Source organism: Scylla paramamosain, chromosome 20, assembly GCF_035594125.1.
Source record: "Scylla paramamosain isolate STU-SP2022 chromosome 20, ASM3559412v1, whole genome shotgun sequence".
Classification (NCBI taxonomy): domain Eukaryota; kingdom Metazoa; phylum Arthropoda; class Malacostraca; order Decapoda; family Portunidae; genus Scylla; species Scylla paramamosain.
In genome coordinates this window covers 7,256,495-7,280,149 of record NC_087170.1, presented here as the reverse complement: position 1 = coordinate 7,280,149, position 23,655 = coordinate 7,256,495, and the positions used below count along the sequence as shown (strand labels likewise).

The 23,655-nt window shown below is 40.5% G+C and overlaps 1 protein-coding gene across 9 annotated transcripts in view; it reads left to right on the top strand.

Annotated features, from left to right (window-relative positions):
• The window catches only part of LOC135110202 (uncharacterized), a 130,236-nt gene that overhangs the window by 75,711 nt on the left and 30,870 nt on the right, over positions 1 to 23,655 (top strand). For 7 of the 9 annotated variants that reach the window (XM_064022242.1, XM_064022240.1, XM_064022244.1 and 4 more), the window contains 9 exons: positions 13,554 to 13,721; positions 14,695 to 14,814; positions 15,368 to 15,447; positions 15,678 to 15,843; positions 17,135 to 17,217; positions 17,615 to 18,347; positions 21,889 to 22,001; positions 22,767 to 22,814; positions 23,078 to 23,287. In XM_064022242.1, the coding sequence (XP_063878312.1) occupies positions 13,554 to 13,721; positions 14,695 to 14,814; positions 15,368 to 15,447; positions 15,678 to 15,843; positions 17,135 to 17,217; positions 17,615 to 18,347; positions 21,889 to 22,001; positions 22,767 to 22,814; positions 23,078 to 23,287 (1,721 nt within the window). The remainder of the gene's footprint in view (positions 1 to 13,553; positions 13,722 to 14,694; positions 14,815 to 15,367; positions 15,448 to 15,677; positions 15,844 to 17,134; positions 17,218 to 17,614; positions 18,348 to 21,888; positions 22,002 to 22,766; positions 22,815 to 23,077; positions 23,288 to 23,655) is intronic. The other 2 variants (XM_064022243.1, XM_064022241.1) reach the window with 1 other exon arrangement.

Below are 23,655 nucleotides of genomic sequence, written 5' to 3'. Positions count from 1 at the left end.
AAAGCAGGCAAGAATGGTTTGGGGGAAACAGGAAAGCTGGTTGACGCTGGCTGCCTGCGCCGACAAGCTCGAACCTGCTTCCTCTGTGCACACTTGTTTATATGGTGCAATTCTTGGCGCTGGTTGGTGCCTGTCGGCGCTGGTTTCTTGCGCGAGAAGACCAGCGTTCTCTGTGCGCGCAACCTTTGTTTAGATTTACTTAGGTTAGGTAAGGTTAAGTTAGTTAGCTTAGATTAGGTTACGTTAAGTTAGCTGATGTGAAGGTAGCGGCCATTCATGAGGCGAGACTTCTTGCACCAATCACGAGGCGAGACTCTTGCACATGCGCAGAATGTGTAAGGACTTTCCTGCGTGCAGGCCCTCCCTAAATATATGTCTGTTGTTGTCCACAACAACATGGCTGAAGACTTGGTTAAAAGATTAGCCAAACATAGGGATGAAATAGATCCCATAAAGTGTTCACAGCAGTCTGGGTTTTGTTTATAAACAAAGAGCGGACAGCAACGAACATGACGCCAGTGTTGTGTCTGTGAGTGTCCGGCTATATGCAGGCGTTCTCCCGCGAACTGCGCATGCTCAGAAGCGATTTTATACAAATAAAGACTTGCTGATAAACACAGTTATCCGTAGGCGTCTGAGTGTCAACATGGCTGAAGATTTATGGGGAAGACAAGTCCAGTTTAGAGATTAAATAGGCCCTGTATGGAGATGTTGCAAAGAAGGAAGGAAATAGTTTCCATCAGAAAAGATGCCTGACAAAGGGTCCTGATATGCATGCAGAGCATGTTCCTGGGCCCTGGAGAACCCGTGAACCCTTGGGGAAGCAGCCATGTGGAGCTGGTTCACTGCAGTGGTGCGGTGGCACTCTAAAGATCCTGGGAGACAGAGCAGAGCACTATATGACACCATAGAGATGTCATATATTGCAAATACCCCAGTTAGGCGTTGGGTAGTGGTGTTTCTCTGTGGGGCTGACTGGCAGGTCATATCCCCAGCCCTGCATGCTCCTTTAGTGTGGCGGGGCAAAACAAGAAATGACAGTTATATTGGCGCTGGTCAGACCTCATCTAGACTACACTGTGCAGTTCAGGTCCCCATATTACAGAAAGGATATAGGTCTATTAGAATCAGTACAAAGGAGAATAACTAAAAGGATACAGGGGATGAGGAGTATTCCTTATGAGGCGAGCATGAAACTTAAATTTACGTTCTTTAGAGAGACATAAGTTAAGAGGGGAGCTGATAGAAGTCTTTAAATGGTATAAGGGTTATAACAAGGGGAACGTAAGCAAAATTCTTAAAATCAGCAACCAGGACAGAACAACAAACAACGGGTTCAAGTTTGAAAAATTTAGGTTTAAGAAAGAGAGAGGAAGAAATTGGTTCTCGAATAGAGTGGTACATGAATGGAACGGACTCAATAATCAAGTTGTTAGTGCTAAGACATTAGGGAGCTTTAAGAGTAGATAAGACAGATTTATGGATGGGGATGATAGGTGGAAATAGGTAGGTATATTTCACACAGGGACTACCACTGTAAGCCTGGTGGAATCTTGCAGCTTCCCTTATTTTCTTAATGTTCTTATGTTCATATGTTAAATTTTACATTAAAAAAAAAAAAAAAAAAAACTGGGGGCTCCCAGTTATCTTGGGAGGAGAAAAAAGGGGAATTGTTCCAAGATAGGGAAAGGTTATTTAATGAAGAACGGATGATTTCTTTGTGCCCTTGGCTGAGAAAAACATGTTTATAATGTATCAAGAGAATATCTTGCAACAGTAATTACTACAAACTAACTCCTGATTTATAACAAAAATGGTATTTTTACAGTAAGAGCTTTTCTATGATCATCAAACCAAGTGAACAAACCTCTATCATTGTGTAATGCAATTTTAATCACTGCACTGCACTGCACTGATTCCCGACTACACTTCTTACACAATATAATGTGTACATTTTTTTTTTTTTTTACAAAATATAGCGGTATATTTGATTTTATGAACACTTTTCTTATGAAAAAAAAAAATAAATAAAACAATATGCCTCTCTGTGTTTCAAAACACTAGCCGTAAATCCAGAGATAGGGGACCAGCCGTCCACCTTTTGTTTATAAACAAAGCCTGGACAGCTCCATTGGTGGTAGAACTTGACACTTGTACAGGGAGATTTTGTTGCTCTGTTATTACTCACTACTATTGTTTACTTGCTCCATTCGTATCCTAACATAGCCACATGCAATAAAGCAATGGTAATTTGTCAATAAAACCTCAAAAGTAGTTGATGATACATGAAAATATATAAAATACCTGGGTGGTGTTTTGATGCTGTCGCCTCAATAAAGTGCGCATGTGCAGTGGCGTTGCCACTCGCCTGGGAGAAATTTGGACACTGGAGAGATTTGGCAAGACACCGTACAGCCGGACAGTCATGGACACGACACAGGTCATCTTACAGTTGTGATGGTGTACTGTGGGTCTTCCTCGTGATGCACATTGACTGATGGATATGTGGAGGTGGCCCTACATTGCTCTCTATTGATATTCTGCTTTGCTCTCAAACTATGAGCTTATTTCTTTACATTGTAGTTTTCTTCACACATTTTACTTTGAACCACACCTGACGACTGACCACTTGCTCCTTCGTTCACTGCTACATTTTTATTACAGCTTAACCCAAGAGAGAGAGAGAGAGAGAGAGAACAACAGCAGATGATTGTAGTAGAATCACACACACACACACACACACACACACACACAGTAGCCTAGCAATAATAGTAGCAGTTTATTTATTTATTTATTTTATTTTTTTATTTTTTTATCTGAAATAGGCTATTTTGCCAGTACCGGTAAAATAGACAAACGAGCTTTTAAACTTATTTTACTGTTTTCAATACAATAAGGCGGCTCCTGTTCTCCATAGCCAGTTCTGTGTCATTTCTTTTTGTCAAATGTAAAGGAATATTACATAGTATTTAATGGAATGTTGAATTTCAACTTTAAATCACTTGACTTTTTACGTAGACTCAAATAAAATGCAACAAATTCTACCATCTTTATCTCCCTTGAATAGCCAATTCTAGAAAGTAACTTTTTATGTTAAATATAAAGAAATTCTAAATATTATTTAATGAAAATTTTTAATTTCAGCTTCTGATTATATATATAAATAAATAAATAAATAAATATATATATATATATATATATATATATATATATATATATATATATATATATATATATATATATATATATATATATATATATATATATATTGTCACGATCCCAGTTATCTCTCCAAGAAAGTGGACGTTACACTGATCACAGAAAGTTTTAAAGGTCTCGATTTTTAAAGGCCTCGAATACCTACCCGACCTATCCGAAATCGCCAGCTAATAAACCCTCTCACAAAACCCTTACCTTGGCACAGCACACCAGAAATTACCTCAATACCAGATCAGTGTTGGGGTCGAAAACACAATTATTCTATATAGTAACAGGATATATTGATAATAGTGTTAACTCACAAATAAATTGAGCTAGTACACATAATTAAGGAACAAATTTCTACCTGAGACCAACTCAGGATAATTCCCACTTGATCTTGATCTTGATGGTACAGGTGGCACAGGATCACTCCTGAGCCAGGCCTTTGGATCGGCAACTCCTGTAGAAAGGGGAAAAAAAAAAAGAGAAACGAACAGCATCCTCTATCCTAATTGTTCATACACCTGGCACGCCACATTCTCTCCAGAAACTCTTTCACCGCCTCAATCATCCTTTCATTCGCCTCTCTACACAGTCCCAGCAACAACACCATCCATTCCTTTCCTGTCTTCTCCACTCTTTCATTCCTATCATGCCCTAACTCAGTCAGTATCACTTGCATCATCTCATTCCTGTCTCTGGCATACTTCACACACTCCAGCACCACATGTTCCACCGTCTCATCCTCTCCCATGTCACACATCTGGCACACTTTGCTGCGGGACTCAGACCACCTGTAACTCCTTGCATTCACATCCATACACTGTGCCCTCGCTCGGAAGAGAAGATCACCGCCCAGGCTTCCATCATACCACCTTTCATACCTCGGGGCCTCTTTCTCCTTGTACCATTCCAGGGTCTTCTTTCTTTCCATCTCATTCTTCCATTCATTCAGTCCCACACATTTCACTTCTTTGTCTATCTCATTCTTCCATTTTCTCACATCCCATTCATTCCTACCAGCCATTCTTATTGCCCACACAACTTGCAATCCATTCCTGTCTGTCATTCTCATGCATCTCTTCCTCCATTTGCTTCCACTTTCATTCCACAGGTACACCTTCCTTGCTATTCTTGCATCATCCATTCTCTCAAGCCTAATCTTGTACCTAAGTGTGGCTTTTGTCAGTCTTTCTCTGAAGGTGCTCCATCCCATGTCACCTCTCAAGGCTTCAACTGCTGTGCACCTCGGTGCACTCAGTGCCATCCTTGCTACTTTGTTCTGGCCCACTTCTAACTTATCAATTTCACTTTCATTCCATGCAATCACATCCATACCATACATTATACATGGCACAGCCACACTCTTCCACACTTCTCTCAACACATCATACTTACTTGCTCTCATCCTTGCCGCGCTTCCCAATCGACCTACCCACTTATCTTTTCATTCTTTGCCTTTGCACACCCACTAGGACTCATCCACATCCCTAAGTACTTGTATTCTAGCACCTGTCTCAACTCATTCTCTCCAAGTCTCCATACCACATTACTTTCATCCTCTGACCTATTCACAATCATTACTTTGCTTTTCTCACTGCTAAACCTTACTCCAAAGTCTTTACCATAGCCATCCACTACATCCAACAAACTTTGAAGCTCATCTGCCGATTCACTCATAACAACTACATCATCTGCATAAAGGAGCACACATACTTTATCATTCCCCACACTTACCCCTACATTCATTCTTCTCATCCTGGCTGCTAGCTCCTCTGTATACAGGCTAAAAAGGGTTGGTGACAATATACAGCCCTGCCTAACTCCTCTCTCACTCTTCACCCAGTCTGTTTCTATGTCTCCTAGCCTGTATCTAGCTCTTGTGTCCACATACATACTTTGCACTACATTAACTATCTTTGCACTCAATCCAATCTTTTCTAAGACTCTACCTAACATTTCTCTGTTCACTCTATCATAAGCTTTCTCTATATCCAAAAAACCTAGGTACAATTTACCCCCATCCTTCTTTTTCTTCTCAATCATTTCATTCACCACAAACATATTGTCCTCAGCTCTCCTGTCCCTACAAAAACCATTCTGTTCTTCACCCAGCACTCCAGCTCTCTCAATCCATTTACACAGTCTCTCATTCAACACTGCACTGAAAACTTTACCTACTGTATTCACTAATGCAATTGGCCTGTAGTTCTTCAGCTCATTCTTACTCTTAAATCCTCCCTTATGCAACAGACACACTCGGCTCTCATTCCACTTTCTTGGCACTCTCTCTTCATCCCACACTCGGTTGAATAACTCAGTCATTCTGTCTATCACTACCTCCCCACCATTCTTGTAGAACTCATAGGGTATATCATCTGGACCTGCTGCCTTGCCATTCTTCTGCCTTCTCACACACCTCTCCACTTCATCCCTACTGATTCTTTCATCCAGTTCATCTGCATTCTTCCTTTCCAGTGTTACACATTCTTCTCTCACACTAAACATCTCACCTACCCCACCTACTTCTTCCCAGAACCCTTTGATTGCCTCCCTGATTCCATCCTTCTCTGTTATAACTACACCCTCCACTTTTAGACTCTCCACACCAACACTGCCTGACATATTCTCACCTCTCATGAACTTGTACCATTCATGGCCACCTTCCATACCTTTCTCCCTTAAAGATTGAATCACGCTCCTTTCACTCTTCACTTTAGCATTCATTATCATTCGTCTCGTCAACCGCAGCTGCTTCACATACGCTGCCCATGCATTCAGATACTCATTCTCTGTCTCATCGCTTTCATGCCTCTTTTTCCTCAGCCATCTACACTGTCTACTCATTCTCTTTCGCTCCTTCCTAGCCGCTCTGATTTCATCATTCCACCATGGTTTACATACATTCTTTCTTCTACCTACTCTCACAAACCCTATCTGGTTCTCAGCAGCACCCCTCACGTCCTCAACCAGTTTCTCATTCAGATGCTCCACGTCATGCACACTTTCGTCGTCCCAGCTTCTCTCACTCAGATCAACCTGAAAGTTCTCCCACCCTACATCTCTCAGTCTCCACTTCTTTCTCTTACTTGCCACTTTCACTTCATTCCCACCCTGCATCAAGCACTCCACAACCAGCATGTTGTGATCGGACACAATATCAACCAAACCATCCTCATCTATCCACATGTGCGACACAATTTCACGCATTCTTCCATTCACCAACATGTAGTCAATTGCCGATTCCTGTTCTCTTGCACTCCAAGTCACCCGCCCCTCTGCCAAAGTAACGTTCAGATTTTCCAGCTCCAGTTCATCAACAAACTCTCCAAGCATTTCACCATTCCTGTTCACCTGTTCCCCCAGTATTCCCACATGTGCATTCATGTCACCCATAATTAGCACTCTTTCCTCTCCATGCTCTCTCACAACTTTCTTAAGTATGTCATACTTCCTCCTATTTTCCCTCTCTGCTCTTTCACCCATGACAGTCATGTACGCTACCACCAGTACCACCTTCTCTGGTCTGCCACGACCATCCATGCATTCCACTCTTACTGCAAGCACATCCTCACTACTTGTACACTCCCCCACATCAATCTCCTCTACTTTCAGTCCTCTTTCTTTCTTGTAGAGTAGGGCTACACCTCCTCCCAGTGTTTCCTGTGCCTTACGCCCCTTTCCAATCATAACATACTCGCATCCCTCCATTCGTACATCATCTCTCAGGTGAGTCTCAATGAGCCCGACTAAGTCGAACCTCCACTCCCTGAGCTCCTTGCATACATCCTCAAACTTGCCCACACCCCATCCTCTCACATTCATACAGCCAATCTTCACACATTTACTTGCCTGGTTAGTCTCTTTTTTTTCATGTTTGCTGACATCAGTGGGTCCTCCTCGTCATGCGTCGTCCACACAACACACCTGCCTCGCCCTCATCCACTCAGCCAGTCGATGTCCTAGCCTCTCATTCCCGTTGTGGTTGAGGTGGACCCTGTCTCTCCCGAAGAATTTGTCCTGGTCAAGGATCCCATCCATGTCCAGGAAGCTCACGTTGCCCATCTTCTCTGCCATCCATTCCATCTTGACCTTCATGAGTTCCATGCATATCTTGCGGTTCGTTTCTCTTCTAACCTTCTCATACTGCACTCCTTCCCGTGGGCGCCGCAGGACCCCCACCACAGCCACACACATCTTCTCTTCTGCTGCCCTCACTGCTTCTATCACTTCCTTTACTGTGTCTTCAGCACCTGCCTCTACTAAGTTGTTGCCTCCTCCTTGGACAACTAGCAGGCTTCTCTCTTCCATTTCTTGCACTTCTTCCTTGACTTTCCTCTTGACGTCTTGGATCTTAGCACCTCCCATGCTGGTGCACTCAATTTCCCTTCTCACAAAGTCGGGAGTCTTCCTTACCATGCTGTCTCCAATGACACGTACTGGGGCTTTCTTGACTATCATTCTCTTCTTCCTTGGGCGTCTGTCTGTTCTGGCCACTTCCACCACTTCTTGCTGGTCTTTTCTTTCTTCAGTCTTCGTCGTCTGTGCTTCTGCCTCTTTCATCAGGTTTTCTGTCTGGGTGCTCTGCTCCACTCTCTCTTCTTTTTCTTCATCCTGGTTCCTCCATTCATTGAGGCTCTTGCTCAGGCATTCCCTGCAGAGGAACACCAGAAGCTCGAACCCCAGCGCCTTCATGTTGGCCTCCCTCATGCCCACACAGGCTACATGGAACCAGGCCATGCATCTCTCGCATGCCACAGCCCTTTGCCTGTTCGCCACACTCTCTTCGCATGAACCACACGCGCTCATCACCATTTTCAGGGTATTTCAGCACACAGGCAAGAAAAATAAACCACAAAACTCAGAGAAAACTCAGAGAGCAAGGCAAAGCCACTTGTACACACAGCCACCCTGGTATGGCTCCCTGATCTGAACTCTGATGGGCTGAACTAAACTGATGTGCTCTCTTTCATAGAACTGACTGGAATTCCCTCTAGCTACCCGTACAGGCTCTATTTATGTGAAAGAAATTTATCAGGATTCAAAATCTGAGATGAAGGAATAGCCAATCATCTCTTTAAATGGGGTGAAGGAACCAGTGGTAGAGGTCATTATTCTGGCCAATGGCCAGGGAGGATGACAGGAAGGCAATGAAGGTGTTTTCCTTAAGGACTGGCAGGAATGTAAGGAAGGTATTCCCTTGAGAGGATGATAGGACGGAGAAAGGTTAAAGTAAACTGGCTGGCCTTGTGAGGACAGTGTACGTGAAATGAAATATATGAATGATGAATATATATAATAATTGTTATGACTGATGCAACTGATACATTAGGTCCAGTTTTATTTCAAATCAATGTTAATGACATTGTTGCTCTGACAAAATAAAGTTTCTACTGTACGCAGATGACACCACCATATTCACCCAGGGAAAAAATGTACATGAACATGAACACATGTTGAATTGTGAGTTTGTAAACGTATCTAACAGGATTAAAAGCAATAAACTAATGCTTAACATTGTACATGTTATCTCACCCCACTAATGATAAACATGCTTCTAGTATGTATTACTAATGATAACCAGTTATTAAGCCAAACAAATGAATTTAATTTCTTAGGGACAATTATTGATAACAAAATAATAAACTTTTATGGAAATCTCAAATAGTAAACATTGCTTCAAAGATCTCTAGGTTAACATATATTATGTATAAAGTCAGAAATTCCATTACTAGTAATATCTTTAGACATATTTATCTTTAGCTTGCCCTCGTTTTACATACTGTTAGGGAATTTGGGGAGGAGCCTATAAAACATGATGACAGCCTTTTTGTTACCTAGAAGAATCTCTTCAGAATAATGTCTCACAATTCTAAATTTGCTCACTCGGTTCCCCTGTTTTGTAAATGTGTATTACTTAAACTACCAAATATTCTTTCACTACAGACTTGCCTATTTGTATATAAAGCTCTGCATATGCTTTCGATAGACTGTGGTCTTCAGTTGATTAATCAAAATTTTGATACAAGAAGACCTATGAATTTAAGAATACCATTGTGCTGAACACATGCACAACACAGTATCCTTGTCAGAGGAGCAAGACTGGAACCAACTGCCTGAAGACCTTAAGACCATTTTGTCAATTGCTGAATTTAAGAAATGCATGAAAAATCTCTATCATAGAATTTATAATGAATACATATCTTAGTTAACAATATATATTGCTGCTTAGGTGTAAGAGTATTGTATAAGTTGGTAATGGAATGGGTATGTTTGTATAGATTTAAGTATCCTTTTCATATAGATGTACATAATGTGAATGTATAATTAACTTATTTTGAATGATTTTGTTTTGTTTGCCATTTAGTGTAGAACAATACTCGAGGTCTGTATAGGAGCTTTTGCTCAGTGACCCTAGGCATTAACTTTTCTTTAGCTTAATATATCATATTTCCTGAAAAAAAAAAAATATTGTATATAATGCCAATGTGTGTGTGTGCATTTCTTTTTTTTATATGAGGGCCACTGGCCAAGAGCAACTAAAATTTTTAGTAAAAGAAAGGCCCACTTAATGTCAGTTCCCATAGAGATATCACATAGAATGATAGAAAAGGAAAAAAATAAGAGGATGCCTTGAAAGAATTCAAGTCAGAGGAAGGTGGAAATACAGAACTAGGCAGGGAGTTCCAGAGTTTACCAGAGAAAGGGATGAATGATTGAGAATACTGGTTAACTCTTGCATTAGAGAGGTGGACAGAATAGGGATGAGAGAAAGAAGAGTCATGTGCAACGTGGCCACAGGAGGAGGGGGAGGTATGCAAATCAGAAGAGCAATTTGCATGGAAAAAAGCAGAAGATAGCAAGAGATACAATATTGTGGCAATGAGAAAGAGTCTGAAGACAGCCAGTTAGAGAAGAGGAGTTGATAAGATGAAAAGCTTTTGATTTCATCATGTCTAAAAGAGCTATATGAGTGAAACCCCCCCTTCCCATACTCATGAAGCAAACTCCATACATGGACAGATAAGGCCCCTGTACAGGGTTAGCACCTGGTGGGGGGTGAGAAAAACTGGCAGAGACAACACAGAATGACTAATTTCATAGAAACTGTTTTAGCTTTAGATGATATGTGAAGTTTCCAGTTTAGATTAAAAGTGAAGGACAGATCAAGGATGTTCAGTGTAGAAGAGGGAGACAGTTGAGTGTCATTGAAGAAGAGATATCTGGAAGCTTGTGTAGAGTTGATAGATGAAGGAACTGAGTTTTTGAGGCACTGAACATTATTGTTAATGGACATTGGAAAACAATGACCATCTACCACAGCAGCAATAGAATGGTCAGAGAGGAGACTTGAGATTAAGTTACTGAGAGAAGGATAGAAGCCATAGGAGGGTAGTTTGGAAATCAAAGCTTCGTGCCAATCTAACAAAAGTTTTTGTTATGTCTAAGGCAAAAGTGAAAGCTTCATCAACATTCCTAAAAGTGTGTTTCAACCTCACATCTGGTGTGATGCAGCACTGTGCAGTACCATCACATCTAAAACCATGTGTGTGTGTGTGTGTGTGTGTGTGTGTGTGTGTGTGTGTGTGTGTGTGTGTGTGTGTGTGTGTGTGTGTGTGTGTGTTTTGCTCTCTCTCTCTCTCTCTCTCTCTCTCTCTCTCTCTCTCTCTCTCTCTCTCTCTCTCTCTCTCTCTCTCTCTCTCTCTCTCTCTCTCTCTCTCTCTCTCTCTCTCTCTCTCTCTCTCTCTCTCTCTCTCTCTCTCTCTCTCTCTCTCTCTCTCTCTCTCTCTCTCTCTCTCTCTCTCTCTCTCTCTCTCTCTCTCTCTCTCTCTCTCTCTCTCTCTCTCTCTCTCTCTCTCTCTCTCTCTCTCTCTCTCTCTCTCTCTCTCTCTCTCTCTCTCACACACACACACACACACACACACACACACACACACACACACACACACACACACACACACACACACACACAAATGTGTGAAAGATTGGTGAAGGATAAATGGATGCAGTACCTAGAAGGAAATGAAGTGATAATAAAGCAACAATTTGGATTTAGGAGAGGGACATTGTGTGTTACAAACTTACTGAGTTTTTATTCTAGAGTGGTGGATATAATGCAAGAAAGAGATGGATAGGCAGATTGTGTTTATTTAGACCTGAAGAAGGCCTTTAATAAAGTACTACACAGGAAATTGTTGTGGAAGTTGAAGCATAATGGTGGGCTAAGGGGGGGCCTGCTGAGATGGATGAAAAATTTCTTGACAAACAGAGAAATGAGAATGGTGGTAAAAGATAAAAAAATCATCATGGAGGGAAGTCATAAGTGGAGTACCTCAAGGCTCAGTACTTGCACCAATCATGTTTACATTCTATATAAATGATATGATGGAGAGTGTGAACAGCTACATGAGCCTTTTTGCGGATGATGCAAAGTTGCTGAAGAAAGTTGAGAGTGCAGGGACTGTGGAACATTACAAGAAGACACTGAACAAGATATCATAGTGGAGTTATAGATGGGAAATGGAATTTAATTTAAAGAAGTGTAAAGTAATAGAATTTGGAAAAAGTACAAGAAGAGTACAAGAAAATTATGTGCTGAATGGTGTAAGGTTGAGGGAGCAGAAGAGGAAAAGGATCTCGGTGTTACAGTGACTGGGAACCTGATCCCGGAGAGACACATTAGCAAAATTACAGGAGAAACCTATAACTTGTTGAGAAGAATAAGGCAAGCCTTTGCATATATGGATGAAGAGATGGTCAGGAAGATGATTGTGTCGCTGATAAGACCTAGACTAGAATATGCAGCAGTAGTGTGGTCACCATACAAGAAAAAGGATATAAGGAAGTTGGAGAGAGTTCAGAGAGCAGCTATGAAGATGGTACCTAGTATCAGGGACTTGTCATATGAAGAGAGACTGGAAAGGCTACATCTACCAACGTTGGAAAAGAGGAGAGAAAGGGGAGGCTTGATTGCGATATATAAAGCATATGAGGGAGTAGAGGAGGTGGACCAGAGTGGCTTAATGGTTTGTGATACATGGGACACTAGAGGACATGGGAAGAGGCTGAAGAGGAGTGCTTGTAGAAGAGACATCAAAAAGTATAGTTTTCCATATAGAAGTATTGATGTATGGAACAGTCTGGATGAGGAGATAGTGAATGCAGAAAGTATACATGGATTCAAGGCTAAGTTGGATATTAAAAGATATGGAGATGGGACAGCACGAGCATAGCTCTTTTCCCATAAAGCACAACTAGATAAATACAGTAAAATCCCTCTCATCCGGCATTCGAGTATCCGGCAGCTTCAAGTATCCGGCACATTTTTCCCCGAGCCTTAAAATCAATAAAATATCAATGTGTACTCATAAAATCGATTAAAATTCCCGCGCGAGGCATACTTTGTCCCCTCGCCACCAGAGCGCACTGCTTCGCGCCACCCGCGGCCCACTGCACTGTGTTTACTCAGTGTCTCAGTCCTGCGTGTGCGCTGTTTATCGCCTGATGCCTTCATCATGCCTAAAGTTGTATTAAAGAGGAAGCGTGTTGTGTTTACACTTAAGCAGCTGATCAGATCAGCTGCTGATTAAGATCAGCTGATCTTTATTATGGTAAGATGCGTGAGTGTAGGGTGGTGATTGTGGACATAATTTCACTTCTATTCAAGTATCTGGCAATATTCAAGTATCCAGCATGTCGGCGGTCCCGTTAATGCCGGATAAGAGGGATTTTACTGTACAACTAGATAAATACAACTAGATAAATACACACACACACACACACACACACACACACACACACACACACACACACACACACACACACACACACACACACACACACACACACAAAAAAAAAAAAAAAAAAAAAAAAAAAAAAAGGGATAGAACACAGGAACAAATAAGAAGATTCACCTAGAAAGTTGTTGACATGAAAGTGAGGAAATTGTGGCACAAAGATGCCACACAAGATCATCAAGCAGAAGTTTAAAGATTATGTATACTAATGTTGATGGTTTGGTGTCGAACCTATTGGAACTTAAAGACTACTTAAAGAACAATAAACCAGATGTGGTATGTTTAACAGAAACCAAACTAAAAGAGGAAATAAAGTTGGGATTTACAAAGGAAGGATATAGCGCATGGAGGAGAGACAGAAAAGGAAAGGGAGGAGGAGTGATGATATTGGTAAAAGATGATACTGTTGTTGAGGAAGTGGAATATGGTGATGGAATGGCAGAAACATCGAGTGCTATGATTTAGATAAAAATGTAAAAAATATAAATAGTACACACACACACACACACACACACACTCAGAGGTACACATTATAACCATGCATAACTATTACAGGGGAAGTACTTCGGGCCAGACAGTCCATGTGCTGAAGCCCCACTGGAAGATGGCTCACCAATCACACCCATCACACCCATCACAGACTTCAGCGAGGCGAGCACCAGTGAGGCACGCGGCCAACACTACCTTGCTGATGCCAGTGCCTCCCTGTCTGCTAATGATGGGGTGAGCTTTATGTTGGGACAGTGGTGTTTATAGCATGTATGTAGTGTGGTCATGCTGATTTTAGTAGCCTTTGATGAGTTGAAAGAAATATATAGTAACTTTTAAAAGACATAATGACTAATCAAGAAAATTGGTTTTATGTTGAGATTATTTGAATTTTATGATGTCCAGTAACTCCTATATCTGTTCTTTTATTAGTTAGGAGTGATGCAGGATTGTGGTTGAGCTGGGAACATGATTTGTAAACAGACCAAATGAGCAAAATATTCTATATAAAGACTGTCACATGATAAACTTATCTAATGAACATGACCATTTCACTGCCTTATGAATCTGATTTCATAAAAATCATTGTCACAACACCTGTAGTGTTATCCTAAAGTTAAGGAATATTCATTGTGCTGATAGATAATCATTGAACTACAAGGTGAGCTCAAGACAATAGGCAGACACTGAATAATCTATATGGTACTGTGTGTGTGTGTGTGTGTGTGTGTGTGTGTGTGTGTGTGTGTGTGTGTAGAGGAAATATTTTCACTGAAATGTTGCAGTTAGTTTGCTAGAGCCAAGCCAATACAGATGAATAAAATTTATCCATAAGAAGGACTTAAGGCCTGATGCAGTATACATATACTGTATACATAATACTGATAAAATTATAATTTACTGATTAAGCAGATTTGTTAATAGACATTTTTTGTGCAGATGTGTGTATTTCTGTATGATACCATTTAACAAGTGTACAGAGCTTCTTGAGACTTGTGGTACATATCATTGTTCCCTTTTATTCTTGACAGTGAAATTACAGACTAAGATACCACAGAAAAAGTTAATTGTAGATAATAGAAAAAACATTTTGACATTTTTGTTTTGAGATACATACTCTTCCTGAAGTAGTTAATATGCTACAAAAGGGATGTTGCAAAGCAGCCTAGAAATTTCAAATTAACATTATTGGTTTGATGTATTGCAGGCACGGTCTTCAAGTGAGAACAGCCTTCCCACAGATGGGGAGTCAGATGCCGAGCTGTTTCCTGGCACCAAGAGATTGGTTAAGAGAAAACACCGTGCCTCGGAGCTACAGAGGAATCAGGTGACTGAGGGGAATGAGTGAGACTGAAGGGACCTCTCATGAAAATCATGTGCTTTTTTTTTTTTTTTTTTTTAATTTATTTATTTTTTTCTATGCTCCTTTCCCATCATGCCACCTGTGACCACCACTGTTGGTGTTGCGTGAAAGGGTCAGGTAACTGCAAGCAAAAGGCAACCATGTGCCACCATCAGTGGCAGTTATCTTCCTGCTCCACCATGGTGGCCTCAAACAAAAGGCTCCATTACAAACTATGGGAGGTAACCAGTGGCAGTCACTGGTGGCAATCACCAGTGGCACACTGGTGGCATCGTGTGAAAGGGGTATTAGTGATTTAGGCCTTGAACTCCTAGTAGTAGTGAATGAGTGTTACATACATCACTCTGTTGCATCTCATTTCAGTGATGCCTACCTCATGTTATTGGACATGGACTCTGAAGATGTAGTAAAGTACAGTGTAAGACTTTTTTTTGTGCATCGTAACTTTACTGTGGAATATGACACATAATATTTCCTACATTTTAAATTACTTTCTTCCACTTTGGTTGGTCTTCAGGTCAATTACAGACAGTGCTCTCCCAGACCTCGTTCTCGCCATAGCTCCATAAACAGTCGCAGGCACAAGGCTGAGGCCAGGTAAGTGTTATTTATAATTAAGATTGTTTTTTAGTCAATAAAGATATTGAAGGTTGCAGTTTTGATTCAGCATTCTTTGTTTATAATGCATGATATTTTGAAGTAATAGTATCTACTTGAATATCAGTAATAATGCAGAAGGAATTATGTTGGTATAATGTAACTCACCTAAGTTTTTTGTAGTGAATTTCCATGTGGTGCTTCTTAGCTATTTTGTTATTTTTCATCAGGGCACCAAATGAAGGTGTGGGCCAAGGAGCAGCAGTGACTCATAACCAGCAGGCAGCATGGCTCTCCTCAGAGTCTTCACCAGAGTATGTGAGGGGTGCAGTGCGGGGTCATGGGCTGGCTTCTCATCAGGGTTATGAGCTTGAGACACCTGACTCTGAGGAAGTGGTAAGTGGGCTCAGTATTATGTATGTGGTTGCAGTGAACTTCTTATACTTTTTTTTCTTTTTTATGAAACCTGTGGTTATTTATTTTGTTTAATTAAAAAAATTTTCCTTTATTTTCATTAATTAAATACAAGTACTAGATGACTTCCTTTTAGGCAATGTTTCCAGTGGGCAAAATAGGCTAGTGCAGTGGTTTTTAACCCTTGGGTCATGACCCAAAGTTTGGTTGCCAAGCCATTACAGTCAGTTGCCAAGGATATGTGCACAATTTTTCCCCAATGTACCTATTCAAAATGTTATCAAAGTATAAATCCTGTGTATACAATTCATGAGTCATCAATATCTTTATCATAGAGACAGACAGTTTAACTGAGCTGGAAAAAAAAAAAAACAGCTTATATCTGCTCTTGCCTTTTAAATATAATTTGAATTTTAACTAAAAAGAGTGTTTATGAAAGTATATGGATTGCCTTGGTCATTCTAGACAGGATTTTGGGTCACTGCCAAAAAAAGGTTAAGAACCACTGGGCTAGTGACTCTCCACCATGGACAGTCCTGACACTGCACTTGACATAGTAATTTAGGTGTAATGCATCAAAGAGGATATTTTTTACATATTTGTATATATTGGTCAGCTTTCATATCTTGTAATTCTTTGGTAGTTGTTAAGTCATCTTATAGAATCAAGTAAATGTTAATTGAAATTTCATATAGCTATGCAAAGTCACAGATTTTCAGTCATATACATTAAAAAATTTAGCATTTTCATTATTTTGTTTAGTAAATCACGAAATCAGTTGGGGATAGACAGTGGTAAATGTTTTTTCACCTCTTGTGCCTCACGGGTAAAGAGAAGCCACACCACACCAGTAGCTGCTTGTCTTTGACAACAAGGCACACACTTACTATACCAGAAGTTACTTTTGCAAGGGCCATGATTATTTGTTTGTGTTTTATAACAGAACATTTATTTTCCTGCATCTGATATGGAATTAAAGAATTCTGTTAAAAAGCATTTCATCATTAAATCTATGATCAATATTTTTTTTAAGGATATGTAGTTAATAGTGTCATTTTCATTATCAAGACTACCAGTGAGCCTTATTTCTTATTATTAGAAAACTGAATGGTACAATTGAGTGGTTGTTGACATGCAGTTCATTTTATTTTGAAAAGTTCAGATATGGTGTAGAAATTAAAGTATGCTAATTATAACATTCCCTTCACAAGTAGGTAGTAGGGAAGTAAAAAGATAGATGAATATTGAATATATTATTCTTTTTTTATTTAAGATTGACAGAATAAGGCGGCATTTGCGAGGTTCTCAGCATGGAAGAGTGGGAGACTACGATGGCCCCTGGTTTGCTGATGGAAGGTTAGTCTCTCTCTCTCTCTCTCTCTCTCTCTCTCTCTCTCTCTCTCTCTCTCTCTCTCTCTCTCTCTCTCTCTCTCTCTCTCTCTCTCTCTCTCTCTCTCTCTCTCTCTCTCTCTCTCTCTCTCTCTCTCTCTCTCTCTCTCTCTCTCTCTCTCTCTCTCTCTCTCTCTCTCTCTCTCTCTCTCTCTCTCTCTCTTTCTCTCTCTCTCTCTCTCTCTCTCTCTCTCTCTCTCTCTCTCTCTCTCTCTCTCTCTCTCTCTCTCTCTCTCTCTCTCTCTCTCTCTCTCTCTCTCTCTCTCTCTCTCTCTCTCTCTCTCTCTCTCCCCTACTTATTGTAGTGATGTTATTGGGAGCTGTATTGTTGTAGGGATGATGCCTGCGGTTGTCTGTGTTTCAGGGAGCAGCCAGAGGGAGAGGAGGCCCTTCCTAGTGGGAACATCTCCAGTGCATCACTCAGTGACCTCATGGACAAAATGCGGCACCGTGCTGCCCGAGGCTCCATATCCAGGGATGCATCCATTACTTCCAGTCTCTCTGAACTGATTTCCATGCCACAGGGATCAAGGCGGCTCTTCAAACGAGAGGATTCGGTGTGTTCAAATTTGTCTGGCGTGTCAGATTTGGCACCATCTGAATGCTCAGAGATGTCCTTGGATGTGTCGGTGCAGGAAGATCTGGCCAGCCGCACCTTTACCTGCTTCAATAATATTGAGCATGAACTGGATGACCTTAAGTCATCCATGCTAGAGATGGATGAGGAAGTTACTAAATTTGTGGCCAGGCCAGACCCATACAGCTTTAAGACCACCTTCTCAGATTATTCTATGGGTTCAGGAGAGTCGCGGCCTAGTTCAGCCATGGAGATCCTCTCTGCCCACCGCTCTAGGGCCAATCTCAGATTGAATCTCCACCCAGCCAGACCCAATACCTCATCAGACTCAGAAGTGGTGGAAGGTGGAGCAGCTGATGCTTCCCTCGGTTCAAACCACCTTGTCTCAGGGTCAGAGGCTGAAGGGTCCCTTGAGTGGGACTCACCCCAGCATGGATGGACCAGTGCCAAGGCCCCAGCACTCTCCAAATTGCAGGAACTGCCATCAGAAGATGCTGAGTCATCCCATGCTTCCATGCAGGTAAGAAAGGGTGACTATGAAATGTTTGGATTCTTGAGTATGATTTGGCTTTGACACTGTCCCTGATTTTTTCCCAACACTATCCTGTGATGCATAATGCAGAACACTGTGCTCATTCCACATCTGGGAGATTTTAATGGAGATATGAATATACATAGACCTCTTGATTTATGTGAGTTTAAATGATGCAGTTTTGGAATAATGTAGGTCTGGATTATTAATGAAAAATTTGAATTGCATGAAAAATGAAGTTATACAATAAAACTTCACTAATTAGCACTTCAGTAATTTCTTAGTTTGGAATATAATGTAACTTACATGGAAAGGCATCTTGTAAAAAATCTCCATTAATTTGTATATATGTGCAAGGCTACTAAACAAATGTGTGTGGTTCATATGAACAACTAAGTACACTGAATACCTGTGAGTTGGACTGCAGTAAGCTGCTGCTTACCCAAATGCCTGTGGATTAATCTGTTGGCTTAGCAGTCCTTATTGATAGAACAGGTTTGGCATGTCCTGTTTCCTTCTTTTAATTAATTTATTTTTAGCTTATAAATGTATTTTAGTTTGTGTATTTGTAAGATGTGCTACACCAGTATATTGATTTGATATTGTGTGTTATGTGTTTATACTAATGATTTCTGTAAGTTGCTATGGAGATAGCTCATTTATACTTTCTCTTTGAACAGAACCACAGTATTATCATTACTGTTTTTGAGAACGTAGTATTCAAATTACGCAAAATTCACATTACACGTACCACTGATAAATCTAACATCTCTGATTTTGCTTTCTGAAATTATTTTTATTCTTTGTGCACATAATTTGAAGGACCAGTGGATTGGAAGGGTGGGATGAGAAAGGCTTGAGTGCAAATTTTCAGGTAGCAGAACAAATGGACATTTGTCTGGCAAAAGAGTGCTTATAAAAATAGCTGACATTCATATTTCTAAATCATAAGTTTTGATCCATGGTCACTCGTATTTCATATTCATCCTTTGTAATCCTCCACATATGCCAAAAAAGAAACACAGTTCTGCACCTCTCTGTAATCTACATGCACAGATACACTGACAAAGTAAAATCTCGGTTTTCATATGCCATAATTTTTGCATGATTTGTTTTTTAAGAACTTTTTTTCATTTAAATTTTGTCCCAGTTTTCATACAACCACTTGGTTTTTGTTCAGTTGAAAATGGTCCATACCAAACTCATCTGCCTGCCTGCATGACTTGGCCACTCATTTCCCAGAATTGAGCACCCACACAAAGCATCCCACACATTTGTGAGTCTGCCTTTATTTCTTGTTGAGTGAGCATCACCCTGCACATTCATCCAAAACATTTTGTAATAATCCATTGTTTTTGTGCTTGTTTATTGAGTGCAACTGCTAAATAAGCCACCATGGAACTAAAGAAAGTTCCAAGTGCCAGCCCTTTGATAAAGAAGGCGAGAAACATGAAAGGATTCAAGAAAGAACTTGTAGCAAAGTATGAAAGTGGCATATGCATAGCCAGTCTTGCCAGTATGTACAGGAAGTCTGCATCAATGATCAGTTCCATCCTGGTAAAGAAAAAGAAATCAAGGAATCAAGCTGGTCCAGGTGCCAATGAAAAAACAAAGAAGGGAAGTAACCCCAGATTGGGAAGTAACCACAGATAGGGCCTTGATACCTGAAGTCCTTATGGAAGGAGATTCCTCTTTCAAACAATAACCTCTCCTCCTCCCTCTCCTCTCCTTGCTGTCTTCCATACACCAACAAGAGTCTTCAATAAAGATAAAAAGTGATGCTAAATGTTCATTTATCCATTTCATTAGTCATTTATATTTCTCATTGTTTTTCTGTATGTGAAATAGTTATTATATATAAAATGTTTTTTTTTTTTTAATTTTTGGGTGTCTGGAATGGATTAATTGGATTTATGTTATTTCTTATGGGAAATATTGCTTTAGTTTTCATACAGTCAGTTTTCGTGAAACTTTTTTTGAATGAATTAATCACGAAAACAGGTTCCACTGTACAGGATTGAAGACTTTTGTTATGTTCTCATTGGGATGCTGATGATCACCTGGTTACTATAGGATAGTTATGCAGTGACTCAGGGCTGGTCTAGGCCAGGAAGCCTTTGGTTGCTGGCTCATGTATAAAAGTGCAAACTCACCTCATGACAAAAATGTACTACTACTGCCTTTTGATGTTACAGTTGAATGATTAACCTAAGATTTCAGCCACCACCATCATAATCTTATTGCAGTAATAACATATTTCTTGAGAAGAAATATAATGCCTTACTTGTGGAGTGTACCTGTTTACATCCATATGACTGGCTGATATCCTTATTAACCCATAAAGGACTGGGGGTGGCTATAGCTGCTTTACCAGGCAAGGATCAGTGCCAATTATAACTGCTTTGTGATTTTTACACTAACAATTTTTGTAGTTCAGTCATTGGTAATACTACCTGTGAGCTAATAAGGCTAATCTCTCAGTCTCTGCCCTGCTCTCACTATGGTCAAATGCAGTAAGAGTGATTCTGATTCTGATTGATTCTGATTCCTTGCCTTCTCCCTCCTGCCCTCACACCTCAACACTGCATATTACCTGCTTGCACTTGACCACTTGCTACACATCTAATGAGACTACAGTAGGGTACTCAATAAAATTGTTTAGCATGCATGGAAAGAGGTCAGGCTCATTAGGTGTTAGCCATGTCCAGTCAGACAAAACAGACACATGACAGGCAAATGACTCACTCCCTCTAAAAGTCTCTCTTATTGAACTTGTTGTTTGTCTATAACAAATGCACATCAAGACTTTTGGATGGCATTGTTGGAAAGTGGAAGAGTTAATAATGCGTGAAAATTATATTTGGTTTGCTCTTCCATTGCAAGCAAAGTTTAAGGTGTTTGTGAAAACATGCTATTTTTGACATTTAGTGCTGGAGGGCTGGTCATAGTGAGACAAAAATCACCACCACCACTGGTCCTTTAGGGATTAAAGACAAGATGGCTGAGGCAAGATATCATATCTCTTTTTATAAAGAAAATTATGGTGGAGGAGGTCTCCAATCTTCCACACTAACCCTTTTTGTTACCTCCTATTATGTGCAGAAAATATAGTGGCTGCATTCTTCTAATTCTGGCCAGGTTATGTCCTCTTACTATGGAAAAATGTGTATTGTGTATGCATATGTAAAGGAATGAATCAGTCTTATTGTTGACAGTAATTACAGTATGTTAAAATATGCTTGGCCCCACTTCCTCCCTAGTTCCTTGAGGGATTGATGTGGCATAGGTAAAAGGATGACTCAGTTTGGTGGGCAGCAGCAGAGCAGGCAACTGATTGTTCCTGAATGATGAGTGAGGTAGGTGAGTAGATGGGAGAAATGATTGGAAGGTATAGGCTGAGTGGTGATCAGAGGATTGAAGTGATGAAGGTCAGTGAGTGGGATAAAAGGAAGTAGTAAATTGTAACCAGCAAGGTGGGGGTTATGAGGGAATTTTTTTTTTATAACACTTACTACTTCTTTGCTGGTAGGATGATGCCATGCCTTCCCTGGAGTGGGACAATGATTGCCTGCACCAATATGAGGATGAGGTACCACTGCAAGACTCTAGTGAGCATGCGTTCCAACCCAGCACACAGGACAGGTAAGCACAACACTTGCTGCTAACACCTGTCTCACACCACTGGCTGTCAAGTCACTATCACCAATACTTACCAGTTTAAATTATCTTTTTTCTTGATGGTAACCACCTCACAAAGTAATGGTACTGAAGTTTAATAAAGAAGATTGGGTAAATACTTACCACTAGTTATGTAGAAGTTGAGTATCATTCTTATTATGTATTATGTCTAAGTAGAATAGAATACCAACTGTGTTGCTAAGGTGAAGGACAGCCCATGTTAAATAAAACAAAAGTTAAGACTGAAAAACTAGATTTTTTAGGCAACATGAAAATTAAAACATATTAAACTGAGCCATAATTAAACATATAATTGGGAAAAGTTTCCCTTGTTTTCAATTATGAGTAGTTTCTTGTGGCAGGCATTGTCTTCAATTGTCTGGGGTCAACAAGCATCACTGCCTAAAGTTTCACCATTCAGTGTGGCTGCCACCACTATTATCATCATCATCATCATCATCATCATCATGAAAATTCTACACTCCTCACCGATATGAGTGGAACTTGAGTTTCCTTCAGTGATCTTCACTAACAAACCATTTTCAGTAAAGTACAGCAGCCTCTTGATAAGTGGCAGATCAACACAGGATTGATCTATGGCTATTCTTACACATGCCAGAAATGTATTCTCATGTGACTTGATATACATGTATTTTCTGGCTACCTTCTCTCTCAGTGATCAATTTCTTCATATTGGATTTTGATTCTTGATCTCTTTTGGACATGCAGCTTGACTGAGCTTGAAGGCTTTGAGGAATATAAGATTGAGTTTGGAAGGTGGGTTAGATGATTCATACTACCTTGCTGATGGAAAAAAAATAGTTACTTAAGTGAAGACTGATCAAAAGCTCTCTTCCTATTACTGCTAGGAACTCCATACAATTTTATTGTAACATTGTGAAAGAAAATTGTTAATTCAGTTTTCCCTTTGATATTTTACATAATGCATAATATAATTGTGTGTTTAATTGTTCAACAAAAAATATATACAGGACATAGCATCTGGTAGTTCCCATGAGTGCATTGTGGTTGTGTTGCAGGCACCAGCTCCTGCCAGACCACTCCTCCTTGGAGCTGGACTTGGAAGAAGAGCTCATGTCTACCACTGGAGGGATGGAAGACATGGTTGCTTCTCCCTTCTGCAATGCTCCCATGACCATCTCCATTGACTCAGCCATCCACTCTGGCACTGGCTCCCGTTCTGCTTCCTCTAGTCCAGTGCCATCAGGCATGGGCCACTCCCTCCTAAGGTATGCCCCCTGGCTGCCCTCCCCTCAGGTGCATGTGGTAGACTCTCCCTGTGAGCTTCATCCTCACTGGCAGTCTTGTCTCAAGTCCATCCCCAGAGCAAGCAAGTCTCGGCCTCTTGGTGCAGGTGTGTGTAGCTCAAGGCAGGTTTGTCAGCTGGCTGGCCCTGCCAGGCCTTCAGGAAATGATAGTGTGCATAGGACGCAAGTTGGGACTGAGGAAAAGTCTATCACTGATGACTCGCCCAGTTTTGACTCTGCATTGGAACTGAGTGATAGATTGGGTGAAAGTTTTTCAGAACTGTGGAGTCCTTTGTAGTGAAGTGATGGAATTTATATGTTGCCTAGTGAGGGAGAAATATAGTTGTTTA